The sequence below is a fragment of the Rutidosis leptorrhynchoides genome, chromosome 6 (genome assembly GCF_046630445.1).
Source record: "Rutidosis leptorrhynchoides isolate AG116_Rl617_1_P2 chromosome 6, CSIRO_AGI_Rlap_v1, whole genome shotgun sequence".
In the NCBI taxonomy this organism is placed as follows: domain Eukaryota; kingdom Viridiplantae; phylum Streptophyta; class Magnoliopsida; order Asterales; family Asteraceae; genus Rutidosis; species Rutidosis leptorrhynchoides.
Window position 1 is genome coordinate 426,853,382 of NC_092338.1, and position 14,758 is coordinate 426,868,139.

The 14,758-nt window shown below is 37.6% G+C and overlaps 1 protein-coding gene across 1 annotated transcript; it reads right to left on the reverse strand.

Moving 5' to 3' along the window:
* Positions 1 to 2,203: 2,203 nt before the first annotated feature.
* Positions 2,204 to 11,889, reverse strand: LOC139851757 (uncharacterized). Its single transcript, XM_071840921.1, has 4 exons — positions 11,691 to 11,889; positions 10,387 to 11,550; positions 2,868 to 2,951; positions 2,204 to 2,654 (listed from the first exon to the last, which is right to left on the reverse strand). Exons 1-4 carry the CDS (start codon positions 11,781 to 11,783, stop codon positions 2,487 to 2,489), a joined length of 1,509 nt encoding a protein of 502 aa, XP_071697022.1. The 5' UTR covers positions 11,784 to 11,889; the 3' UTR covers positions 2,204 to 2,486.
* Between the last annotated feature and the right edge of the window lie 2,869 nt (positions 11,890 to 14,758).

Genomic DNA, 14,758 nt, shown 5'->3' on the forward strand with positions numbered 1-14,758 from the left:
AAAACCGAAGCCTACTAGGGTAGCATTCAAGAAATCCCAGTTCACTGTGTCGTACGCTTTTTGAATGTCAACTTTAAAAGCACATCTCGGCATGCCTCTATTAAGATGATAGTTTTTCATGATCTCTTGAGTGAGCATTATGTTGTCCGATATACGTCTACCAGGAACAAATGCAGATTGATTCTCACTGACAATGTCATCCAGACTAGTTTTAATCCTATTTGTGATTACCTTGCTAATGCACTTATATATCACGTTACAACAAGAAATAGGACGGAACTCCGACACCTTAGTCGGCGTTTGAACCTTCGGAATTAACGAGATTAGAGTATGGTTAATCTCTTTCAAAAGTTTACCATTGTGGAAGAAATCTTTAACAGCTTGAACCACATCATCTCCCACAATATCCCAAGCTTTCTTAAAAAACACAGAAGAATATCCATCGGGCCCTGGGGATTTTAAATCATTAATTTCGAAAATTGCTTTCTTTATTTCATCCGAACTCACCTGAGCAACCATAGCTGAAGCTTTCTGATTGCTGACTTTTCTGCTGAACAGCGACCTAGGGTCATTAAATATCGAGCATGCTTCATTATTGCCAAGAAAGTTTTGGTAGTAGTCTGTGATAACCTGAAACACATTAGTCCCTTCAACCAGCACCCCATCTTGGTTTTCAATAGCATGTATTCTACTTCTATGCACACGACCTTTAACAACATTATGGAAGTATCTCGAGTTATTATCTCCAACACGAAGCCACTCGACTTTTGATTTTTGCTTCAGAAAACATTCCTCCTCATACACCGCCTCATTATACAGTTTGAGAGTGGCACTTTCCTTTTGTCTCAACTCACTTGAATTTGGGTTCTTGTCGAGCATTTCCTGATCCTCGTCCAAGTTACGCCTGGGATGTCTACTCTCCAACCTTCTGCAACAGTCTTTTTAAATTGATCATGGTCTGCTACAAGTAGATAGTGTATAATTGTTTTATGTTTTATACACCCTATGATTTTATTATTATTATTATTATTATTATTATTATTATTATTATTATTATTTTGCAAAATAACGATAACATAAACCAAGCCTTTTCGTCAATTGATGAAAAGACGAACAAAATTACAATTGAAATAAACGCAAGGCTCGGAAGCAAAAAACGCTCCCTAATACTAACCAAAGAGTCTAAACTAACTAATCTCGAACCTTGAGCAACTTAAACACTAACACGAATACGGAACACAATCAAAAAGCAAGAGCCAATGCAAACTCCAAATCCAACCAAAAACTACAAACATAAAACAAACATAAAAAACGAGCTTAAACCGCTCAAAAAACTACCCGACAACCCCATTACCTCTACATTTACCTTTCTGGGTCTTTATGATTGGCTTAACCACCAAACCTTTAATCTTCAACAGCTTAAATTTCTTGTCACCCCGATTTTCAATCGCATATGAAGATACCTTAGTCGAGGCGTTACCAATCCTAATACCCGGCATGGGATTAGGAGCGAGCCTTCCTTCTCAAGACTTTCAAAAATGCCAAGGTTCCGATCCTCAAAAAGTGGCCCGGGACCGTTGATGTCGGAAACATCAAGATAATCTTCATCCCGAAGAGCGAACTCGTTGACACCTTCCTTTCTATTCATCTTCTTTGACACAAAATTAGTCTTGGAAATGGGCACATCAACACTATCCCTCCTCTGCACTACACCATCTTCTACAACTATTTTCGACTCTGACGATTTGTCCACCCTTTTGCTCGATGAACCAATACCCTTCGAATCGCGCCTTTTATCACTCGGAAAACAAGAGCGATGAACATTCGACCCACTTGCATCTTCGGCTTCATCTGGAATATTGAAAAGAAGGTGCAACGAGTTACCAAAATCCGATACGTCTTTCATCAGTTAGTAAGCAAATAGATTTGCTAGTACCTTCTTGTTTCTTCTTTACTCCATCTTAAATGCACAACTTTAAATAAATGTATATGTGACTAGCCACATATTAAAGACTTAATGAGATCTTTGCGAAAAACAGCCTTAACGATCTATTGAGTTGCTTTCCAACATGCTTACTGTTGCAAGGGCTATTATTTCCTTTTACAAAATTACAAACAGGGTTTAGCCCCTCGCCAAAACTGAAAACTGTTGGCAGTACCATGTTGTTCTGCTTGTATGACATGCAAACACGAAATGACTACATGTTTTGTAGCTGATAACGATTTATTTTGCAATACCTGCAATCAAGTGCATAAAGTATATCCTAAACTCAACAATAACATACAGATGTCAAATCCTAAAAGTTCAAACTGCCATCTACAAAGTTGGTGTGAGTTAGCATCACAACACGGCTACATTTATACATACGAAAAAGGGTTCATGGAAGACAGTTTTTTATAAATCCCACATCAGGATCACCTTCACTTGCCCAACTTTTAAACCAAACCCTAAATCATGCAAATAACTACCTTGGGTGCCAAATGTCCTAATTTTGATAAACTGGTGCTGTTGGTTCCTGAGTTTGACCGTTTGACGGTGCATTGACTTCTCCAGCCAAACCTTCTAGTTCTTGTAACGCCCCTAATGCAGCATTTCCATAGTCGGGATCTATGCACGTTTTGACCACGCTTGCCACTTGTTTGACTTTTGATTGCTGCACCCAATTGGTTCAAAGTATAGAAAAAAGTTAAATAAACCAGTGTGGCCTAGAAGCACTAGATCATTATTCGTGATTTATGAGTTATGCGAATAAAAAAGTTCAAAACTTTTTGCCCATTTAACCCGTGTCTTTTAAGCTAATGTAATATATCTTACCCGTTAGAGATAAAACATTGACCCCTTCAAAATAAAATCCAGAACTACTTACCAGAAGCTCATATTTGGTCTTCAGTTCTTGATACACCACAAGTTGTCGTGGGTCCGTCACTAGTACAGCTGTGCCAAGTCCACCCTGTACACCCAAAAAACAAGTGCAAATTATTAATTAAGACACGTAGGGTATGCAGTACAAAAAGGAGATTCTATCAACCCGTATGGCATGCCTCCACATAAAAAGGTACGTTTTCTTTGTGTAACCAAAACTACGTATAAACGGAAAATCAGATGTGCTATGGTCTTGTAAATGCAGATTCAAAATGATAGAAAATACTGGAAATGCATCTTTACATGTATAATACAGTCACACACTTGCATAACGAATGAGGTTTTCCCTGTTAATGGTTACCCGGGGAGGGCGAGTATTTTTGCTCAGATGTGCGCGGATGAGTATTTTGTTTTTGTTGAGTATTTGCATATATAGTAAAAAAAAAAAAAAACACAGAGTGGATGTTTGGTTATTGATGTGTTAACTGTATATAGGTCGACCAAATTTGTTTTATAGAATAATCCAGACTAACAGACCTAGTATTGCAAAAACGCATATAATACTTGTATAAACAAAATACATACATAACCAGATCATGAATTGTAAGTTACCTGATTTATATATTGTTAGGCTGTTTTGCTTTTGATATATAGTAAAAATAAAGTCGAAGTTTGGTTATTTATGTGTTAATTTTTAGGAAAATAAATTTTCCTCCTACTAATCTTCCTACTTTTTCTTCTAATTCTATATATTTGTAACATGTGGCATATATTTATTCTCCCTCCTCCAATGATTTGTTTTTTTATAGCTAAAATAACGAATACTATAAAACCAAGGATCTTTCATCAAAAGATGAAAGAACCTGTTAAAGATGTAGGCTTCGACAATGCTTAGCTGTTAAGCTAAGTATACGGCAGCTTGTTTACTTGGTGACTAAGTTAGGGTTTGGCCAGCCCTAATTAGTTTGGGCCGATTTAGGGTTTACTTAGACTAGGGTTTATTTAATCCTTGTCCATAAATACTCTCTCATATGTACATGCTTTGTATCACCTCCAAATTAATAATAATACTCTCTAGTTCCAAAGTGGATGTAGGTTTCACATCGAGACCGAACCACTATAATTCTTGTGTCGTTCTTTTTCTTATTCTGTGTTTATTATTCGATTGTGTGATTGCTAGTGGATTAGGGTTATACTCTGATCAAGTGCAGGTTCAAGCCTTAACAACTGGTATCTAGAGCTCAGATTCTAACCCTAGCCGTTTGCAGATAACAAGATCAGATCAGATTGCAGGTCTGTTGTTGCTGCTGTTCGATTAAGCTGTTGCAAATCTGCTGTTCCAGGTCTGTTGTTGCTGCTGTTCCAGATCAGATTGCAGGTTGCTGCTATCACAGACACGTCTGCCGCTGCTGTTGCAAGTCTGCTGCTGCTGATTTACAGATTGCAAACAGGTTGCTGTTACTGATACAGATAAGATCTGTTGATCTGTCGCTGCTGCAGATTAAAGGATCACAGGTTGCTGCTGTTACAGCAAACCCTAGCCCACATCTACTTCAGATCTGTTGCTACAAATCAGTTTGCTATTGCTGTTATTGATCAGATTGCAGGTTGTTGCTGCTATACAAGTCTGCTGTTTTTTTTTTCAGGACAAACCCTAGCCGTCACTAACTCCTGCTGCTCTTAAGATTAAGATCAGAAAGCCTTTACAATGGCAGAAGGAAGGAAGGATTAAATTGATCAGTTTGATGGGCAAGATTTTTGGGTGGTGGAAGATGCAGGTTGAAGATTTGCTATGTCAGAAGGATCTGATCGATGCCTTGAATGAGAATAAACCAGAAAGATTGAAAGACGACGAATGGAAGACGCTTGACAGGAAAGCCCTAGCTGTTGTCAGGTTTACGCTGACAAAAAGTGTTGCCTTTAATATTGTGAATGAAACCACGACACATGGTTTGATGAAGACCTTATCAAATATGTATGAGAAGCCGCCTGCTTCTAACAAGGTGTTTTTGATCAGACAGTTGGTAAAACAGTTGGTAAACACCAGGTTGAAAGAAGGTGCTTCGGTAACAAACCATATCAATAACTTCAACAATATTATCTCTCGGTTATTGTCTGTTGATGAAAAAGTTTGATGACGAAGTTAAAGCTCTTTTGTTATTATCCTCGTTACCTGAAAGCTGGTCAGGATCAGTCACAGCTATCAGTGGATCCACAGAGTCCTCAAAGCTCAAGTTTGAGGGCATTCGTGATTTTATTCTTGGTGAGGACATAAGGAGGAAGAGCTCAGGAGAACCATCAGGAAACTTGTTGAGCACAGAAGAGAGGGGTAGGAGAAAAGGCAGAAGTAACACCACCAGGGGCAGGTCAAAGTCAAGAAGAAGGAGTGTGCCGAGAACAAGGAATGATATTAAATGTTGGAATTGTCAGGAGATTGAGCACTTCCGAAACCAGTGCACTAAGCCGGTAACATCATCAAAGCCAAGGGAAGTTAATGTTGCAGCTGCAACGGATGATTATGATAACGTCCTTGTTTGCTGCATTGAGAATACAACTGATGCTTGGGTTATGGATTCAGAAGCATCGTTTCATGCTACTCCAAGTCCACACTTAATGAAGAATCTACGAACAGGTAATCTTGATAAAGTTCGTTTGGCTAATGATCATTGTCTTGATATTACAGGGATTGGAGATTTAGAGCTGAAGACCTCTTTGGGCACTAATTGGACCTTGGAAAATGTTCGAGTTATTCCTGGCCTAAAGAAGAAACTAATCTCTGTTGGACAGCTTGATGATCAAGGATACAGTGTGCTATTTTGTGAAGGTCAGTGGAAAGTAATAAAGGGGAACTTAGTAATAGGCAAGGGTAAGAAGAGAGGCACTCTTTATATGGTAGAAGTTCCAGCTAATGAAGTAAATGCAGTTTCCAATGATCGAAGCTTAACCAGTCAGTGGCACCAACGTTTAGGTCACATGAGTGACAAAGGAATGAAAATGCTAGTGTCTAATGGTAAAATTCCTGGTCTAAAGAGAGTTGAATCAGACTTTTGCGAGTCATGTGTTCTAGGAAAGAAGAAGAAGGTCACCTTTGCGAAAGCAGGCAGAACTTTAAAGGCTCGGAAGTTGGAGCTAGTACACACGGATGTGTTCGGGCCTACTCCTGTTTCTTCATTGGGAGGAGCACGCTATTATGTTACTTTCATCGATGATTCAACACGCAAGGTATGGGTTTACTTTCTTAATAATAAATCTGATGTATTTGAAGCTTTTAAGAAATGAAAATCTGCTGTTGAATTATCTTCTGATTTGAAGGTAAAATGCTTGAAGTCGGATAATGGAGGAGAATATATCAGCACCGAATTCGTTAACTATTGTGCTGATCATGGCATTCGGATGATCAAGACGGTTCCAGGTACTCCACAACAAAATGGAGTTGCAGAAAGGTTGAATCGTACTTTAAATGAGAGAGCACGTAGCATGAGACTTAATCGTGGGCTACCAAAGACTCTATGGGCTGATGCAGTAAGCACTGCTGCTTATTTGATCAACCGTTCTCCATCAGCTCCACTTGATTTCAAAATACCCGAAGAAGAATGGAGAGGAAAAGCAGTTAGTTATGAGCATCTAAAAATCTTTGGGTGCAATGCATATGATATTAATAAAGATGGTGACAAACTCGATGCAAAAGCAAAGAAGTACGTGTTCATTGGTTATGGGGGAAGTGACATGGGTTACAGGTTATGGGATAACAAGGGAAAACATGTTATCAGAAGTAAACATGTCACCTTCAATGAAGCAGAATTGTACAAGGATTTCAACTCAACACCAAAAGAAAAAGAATCAGTTGAATTTGAGGTTGACACAGAGACAACTAGAGAAGATGAAAGGGAAACTCCAGAGTATGAAACTGAAGTTCCAGTAGGAGTTCGTAACAGTGAAAGCTCGGATTCTGATCACGAGCAGATTTCTGATAGTGGGAGCTCAGATTCTGATGATGAGCAGCCCCCACCACAACCTGACCAGTCCAATTGGGTCAGGAGATCTACACGAGTCACAAGACAGCCAGAGAGGTTTAGTCCAACAGTTAACTATCTTCTTTGACAGAAAATGGGGAACCAGAGAGCTATTCTGAGGCAATGAAGGTGAAAGATTCGTTCTAGTGGGAGCAGGCTATGAAAAGCAGGATGGAATCTTTATTGAAAGAATCAAACTTGGAAGTTGACCAAGTTACCACCAGGAAAAAGGGTCTTACAGAATAAATGGGTTTTCAGAGTCAAAGATGAAGCGGATGGTTCTAAACGATACAAAGCATGATTAGTTGTCAAAGGATTTCAACAAAAGAAAGGAGTCGATTATGCTGAAATCTTTTCTCCAGTAGTGAAGATGACGACTATCAGATTAGTTCCAAGTATGGTGGCAACCGAGAAGTTACATTTAGAACAGTTGGATGTTAAAACAGCCTTTCTGCATGGCAACATTGAAGAAGACATTTATATGTCTCAACCAGAGGGGTTTTGTGTCAAAGGAAAGGAGAATCTTGTGTGTAATCTAAAGAGAAGCTTGTATGGTTTGAAACAAGCTCCCAGACAGTGGTACTTGAAATTTGATAATTTCATGGAGAAGATGGGATTTGTGAGAAGTTCAAGAGCTCCTATATTATATTGCTTCTTTATGTCGATGATATGTTAATTGCAGGTTCTGATATGGTTGAAATACGCAATTTGAAGAAGCAATTATCTAGAGAATTTGAAATGAAGGATCTCGAGCCAGCTAAGCAGATTCTTGGTATGAGTATATGCAGGAATAAAGATGGGTCAGTTTCTTTATCTCAAGAAAAGTATATTCGCAAGGTTCTTGAAAAGTTCAGAATGAATGGTGAGTCTACAAAGCCAAGAAACACACCGTTGGGAAGTCATCTAAAGCTTTCTAAACATCAGTCTCCTAAAACTGAAGTAGAAAAAGCAGAAATGGCTAAGGCTCCTTATGCATCCGCCGTGGGTAGTCTAATGTACGCCATGGTGTGTACAAGACCTGATATAGCACATGCAGTTGGGATGGTTAGTCGCTTTATGTCAGCTCCGGGGAAAGAACATTGGGAAGCAGTGAAGTGGATACTGCGGTATTTAAAGGGTACTTCCAAAGTTGGGTTATGTTTCAAGGGCAGGGATACTACTATCAGGGGTTATTCTGATGCAGATCTGGGTAGATGCAATAATACCTTCAAGAGCACCACCGGGTATGTATTCATTATAGGAGGAACGACAGTGAGTTGGATGTCTAGGCTTCAAAAGAACGTGGCTCTATCTACTACTGAAGCAGAATATATGGCTTTGAGTGAAGCCAGTAAAGAACTAGTATGGTTGAAGACATTCATGAAAGAACTGAGCAGCAAACAGACAGAATATGTCTTATATTGTGATAATGAGAGCGCAGTCAAATTAGCGAAGAATCCAGTCTATCATGCTAAGACGAAGCACATTGGCATGAAGTATCATTTAATCAGAGAACGGATAAGCAATGGAACATTTAATCTGGAGAGCATTCCAAGTTCAAAGAATCCAGCAGATATGTTCACCAAACCAGTAACGCTGGATAAGTTGAAGCTGTGCATAGCTTCAACTGGCCTTCAGGAACATTGAAGAGAAGGCAGGAACTAGAGAGTAGAGACGAGCTAAGTCTTGAAGAGCAGAGTACAAGAGTGCAGATCGATGGTATTCGAAGCCTCCAAGTGGGAGATTGTTAAAGATGTAGGCTTCGACAATGTTTAGCTGTTAAGCTAAGTATACGGCAGCTTGTTTACTTGGTGACTAAGTTAGGGTTTGGGCCGATTTAGGGTTTACTTAGACTAGGGTTTATTTAATCCTTGTCTATAAATACTCTCTCATATGTACATGCTTTGTATCACCTCCAAATTAATAATAATACTCTCTAGTTCCAAAGTGGATGTAGGTTTCACATCGAGACCAAACCACTATAATTCTTGTGTCGTTCTTTTTCTTATTCTGTGTTTATTATTCGATTGTGTGATTGCTAGTGGATTAGGGTTATACTCTGATCAACTGCAGGTTTAAGCCTTAACAGAACCAAACAAAGATACAACCTGAAGAGGCTCGTTACAAGAAAACTAAGCTTAAAAAACAAGGAGCAAAAACCATCTACAGAGGAACCTAACCCACCAAACAATAAGCAAACAACCACCAAACTTTCAGGCATTGATTGGGTAGGATGAATTATTACTCTAGTTTTAGATAGGTTGACCAAATTTGTTTTATGGAATAATCCACACAGACCTAGTAATGCAAGAAAGCATGTATAAACAAAAAGATACTAGTTGCGATTTCTAAGAAGTCATAACCAGATTTAAATAGACACGTCGTTAATTTGTTGTATTTTTTCCCTTTAAAATTTGTACATCATCTTGTTAAGTGGCGAAAGAAAAAACAAATATTAACTTAAACAGATAATTAAATCAAATGCTAACAAATAACCTGAAAACTCTATAAAATCTCACATTGATATAACTTCATAAAACTATAAGATAAGATATGTTTTTTACACTAAAAAAAAACAGACGGGTGGACTTAAAAGCATAATGTTAAGTGTTACATCTGCGGCTCAGTAATTTTGGAGTTGATATTAATATACTAGTAGTGTACACAGTGCGCTAGAAAATCAAACAATGTGTATAATTTAACATATACATCCAAAATTATCAAGATATCAACGAAGCCATCATGTAGATCACGTATTATAAAAGGCCGCCTTTAAGGCTCATAAGAAACAGATAATCGGCTTTCTTTTATGTGGGTTGGTATTTGAACATAATGAATATATGTGAAGCCATTCCACAATTCAATCCTAATTTTGTTACATTAAGCCATGATTTCAAGCAGGCTGTTATGGGAGGGAAAAAATAAAATTGTCAATTAAGTAATTAAAACATGTTTCCGTAATCAACGCGATGAATTTGAATGTTTTTGTTTTCAGTTGGTTGTACAATTTCCTAAAAGACAATGGCTGCTTTTTTACATTTACAGGCTTTATGAGATTCTACAAGTTCAAATTTACAAAATATTAAAGGACACATAGGTAATTTTCCATCTTTAAAATTTAGTAGTAGTAGGAGCTGCTATATGAGATTCTACAAGTTCAACAGATTAAATCATTTGTAAGAAACGAAACCTTTCAAGTTTTGATTTTGCATTATTTTTATAGTAACGACTTCAACTTATTTATCTAGCCTTGTACACATCCACTGTCGTTAAAATGGAATAATTCAATTCCTGATATACTTCAACTAATTTATATAAACTTATTATGTTTAAAATATAATATAATACTTTCTTAATACCTAAATCTCAATATCTACCAAATGCAGGTGTACTTTACCATTGGTGTACCACATTCTACCACTAGACATAAGGAAAAAGGCACGTATTAACGATAGAATCCATAGCATAGCATGATCCAATAATCAAGACGAACAAAAAGTAACAAAAACAATATTGAAAAAAAAAAAATACCTTTATTGGCCTGCCAAAGTGTTTTCCAGTCAAATTTGCAATCTTGTTAACTGGAGGCCGACCCACGGGCCGACCACGCCTTTTACCCAAACCCATTTCACCAACACCGCCATTAACAGAAACATTCGGCCTCACAAGCCTCTTCGGCCTACCTTTTGGTCTCAACACGTTTCCCGACAACGGCACAGTCACCGGTCCCACTCCAATCCTCTTCGGTCTACCACGAGCTTTTTTAACCCTCATCACCGACATCATTTTCTGCTTCTTCAACGGCATCCCACCTCCTGTCTCGACCCCCAGAATTTCACCACTACCATCACCAGCAACATTACCCTGACTTTGACCATCGCCAGCCACCTGACCCTGACTTTGACCATCGCCAGCCACCTGACCCTGACTTTGACCATCGCCAGCCACCTGACCCTGAGTTGGAACACCACCACTGCCGCCTCCGACGCTCCTTGGTGGACGACCACGTCCCCTCTTTACTGACACCTCAGCGTTATCCGCCGGTGGAGGTGGCGCAACCGCAGCACCATCATCACTCAACCCAAGTGAAGCAAAAAGTGGCTCAGAACCACCACCACCGCCACCGCCACCGGAATTTTCTTGAAAATCTGAAACGGGCCCGTAATTCGTCTGAAAATCTTGACCAGCACCAGCATCATGTTGAAACTGCGGTTGATAAGTGGAAGCACTGCCATCATACGTCGGTATAGCTGTCTCCTGGTCTTGTACACCCGACCCAGGTACCGGTTTAAGCTTAGGGGGTCGACCGGGTTTCCTTTTCGTCAACCCAGAACCTGAATTCTCCATACCAAAACCAGCAGAATTTTGACCATTATTTTGCCCCAGCTGACTTTGTACTAAATTAGCATCAACACTAACATTTCCAGTAGTAAAATCAAGTGTATGAGGATAATAACCAGTACTAGGTTGTTCAAATTGAGCAGATCTAGGTGTACTACCAGGTGGTGGTGGTAGCATATATGAATGTTTGACCATAATTAGTTGACCAACCGTTTTCAAACGTTTAAGATGATGTGTCAATAAAGTAGCATGAGTTGGTGGTAAATTAGTAAACTTTTGTTCAATAAATTTGGATATAGCTTGCCTACTTGACCCATCTTTATCTTTTAAAGCAGCAATTGCAGCAGTTATCATCTGATACATACAAATATAGATTTATGTGACAGAATAAAATAAAGATATCAGCTTTATATTATAAGAAATGATATAATTAATAATAAAAGCATATAAAAGGAAATAAAGAAAGAATCTTGCAAAAGATTGAATTTTTTTACCTCAGTGTAAGGTGGGTGGGTTATCATCGGCGGAGCTGGGTCGGTCTCGGTTGGGTGGGTGGGGATCGGTGGTAGATTGAAGTTTGGGTCCATCGACGATGAAGATGAAGATAGATAGAGATTGATAATTGATGTACTAATTGATTTAATCGATAAGGTTACTGAAGAAAAGGAAAGAGGTAGGTTTTATGATATTCATACTCTGGCTTGTTAGACATCTATGCTATCTTTACTTATCACTCATTTAATTAATTAATTAGTTAATAATTATTATTTCTAATATTATATAATTATAATTATTTTCATTTATTATTAATTTTTCCCAAAATAACAAAAATTAAAAGAAATTTCATCGATAAATGATAAACTAAAATTATAAAGAGCGAAACAAATCATTCGAATGAGCAACAAAAACATACTACTAAACTAAACTAAAGTAAACAATCGATAAAGAAACAAAATGACAATCACACTCAACTACATTTAACTAAAAATTATTGAACACGTGAAACGAGAAGAAAGAACAAAGAAACTAATACGTGTGAGTTTCATGATATAATAATTAGTTTAGGGGTCCGCGTTTCGCAGCGGATTTGAGTCCGCGCTTCGCAGCGGATTTATGTTAATGGTATAATTGAGATTGAGTAGTAAATAGATACAAAATGTTTACGTTTATTTTTACAAAACTCAAGTACAAATGTGCAGTCTAGATACTAATACATCATGGTTGCATTAATGTTACCTGGTTATTCAATAACTAAAAGGCATGATTAATATGCAAGTTACAAACTACATTACAATTGAGGAATATTGGCAAGAGATGCTTGTATTTTGTCCTCTAAAAAAGTCAGATTAACCTAGGCACCCTGTAAGAAGTGAAGACAATGTAAAAAGAGTAAACAAAGACTTCACATTAAAACCATTATTGAAACAATTTCAGGTCACTTACTTCACAACTCTTGCTTTCTTGCGAAGAAACTCATAAAACATAGCATTAATCTAAATCGCGCTTCGCGGCGGATATTGGTACGCCTTGTCGAAATTGACAATTACCGAATTTGAAATCACCTTGCATATGAATATATATATATATATATATATATATATATATATATATATATATATATATATATATATATATATTTCATTGGGAAAAGTAAATGCATATGAACATAAACAACCTCTTGTAAACAATCAACCGTACCTTCATCCCTTCCTTCCAAAATCATATATGCCCCATAAGTGCTTGGCTTAAAGTTAGTGCAGCATCCCTTCCATTACACAAAATGGCATCTTTGTCATAAACCCTGAATTAAAAAAGAGATTATTGATTATGTTGGGAGAAAACACACTGAAGTTCTGAGATGACTAATGCGTTATGTTTTAAAAAAAGTTTCTACTTCATATATTGTTAGACAATCCAAGGTAAACATACCTGAAACCAAGTATATTAATATTATTGATAAAAAAAAAAAAAAAAAAAAAAAAAAAAAAAAAAAAAAAAAAAAACAGCCCCATCAACGTAATCACCATGGAATATCTTCATACAATTATCTGCATACACCAAAGATTAAAAATGTCATCATTCGTATGTAGCCAAGTTATTAACTTTGTTTTGGAGACAAATAGATAAACTAAAAAATTCGAGGTGGTAAGATGGGCGGGTTGGGTTATCACTGTTAACATTTTGGCTATTTATTATTATCATTTGTTAGACAATATGAGTTTCAACATACGATAAGTAATATTCCATTTAATCTTACTAGTTCATGAAAAACAAATTTTGCCCTATATCAGTCAACATTAGTTCATAATTCTACAACAGTCATGTGATGCCCCGTACAAAACCATCGTGTACGAATCATCAACAACAGGATCATTACAAGGTTAAGTACTATATGCGTTTTCAAAAAGAGTTTGCATTCATTAATAAAGTGATGTCTAAACCAACATCGAATGTTTTACAATCTAAAAGCATGTTTCACTAAGTAGAAGCAAATAATAAGTGTATGTGACCACAATGGTCGTTACAAGTCATAGTTCAAAAGTACTAAAGTTTGAATGCAAGGTAAAGTAGTTCATGCGATGACAACTCTAAGCAGCGGGTGTCTACAGCACGACTAGTACACAGCGGAAGCTAACCTCAAGCACCTGAGAAAAACATGCTTTAAAACGTCAACACAAAGGTTGGTGAGCTATAGTTTAAGTATAACAGTAATGTAAGGTAGGCCACGAGATTTCAGTGCTACAAAGAGCGTTTCAAAACAGTATGATAAAGTATATGTTAACCGTGGGCACTTGGTAACTAAATTAACGTTTATACCCCCTGAAAGTACACTTGGCAAGTGTGTATGTCTACGAAGTATTAAACACTCGTTAAATGCTAGCGCTACTAGCCCGAGTGGGGATGTCAAACTCTATGGATCCATATCTAAGATTCGCGTTCACGGTTCAAAAACCAATGATTAAACGTTACCGAGCTAAAGGGAATGTTTATGCCGTTGTATAACCCACACATATATAAGTTTAAGTACTCGTGCCTAGTATGTAAAATATAAAATCCGCATGTATTCTCAGTTCCCAAAATAAGTTAAAGTAAAAAGGGAATGCTATAACTCACAATGATAATGTAGTCGTAAAGTCGGTTCGGAAAAGGTGTGCAAGTAATCGGTCCGAAGGTCCTCAACCTAAGGCAAATAGTACTAAGTCAGTAAATCGTCTTAATAGGTTTAAAAGCATGTAAATAAGGTCTTAAAGGTCATCATCATTCATCATCAAACAAAAGGCGTAAAGTAAGTTTCGTTTATGAAAGTAGTTTGAAACAAAGGATGACTTCAGTCAGTCACCACGGCCTCTACCCTTACTGAATTAAGGTGAGACCAGTGGCCATGGCTCCGTATATGAGTCCTTTAAGTGTGGTGAAATTTACAGAAGCAAACTCATCTTCGTTTAACCGTGGTGACGGTTTAAGTGCGAGTAGGTCTGAAATTTCTGCACAACGTTAAAAGGACCTAGTGACGATCGGAGGGCCATAAATCCTAAACCGTAACTCGGATGAAGATGAGTCT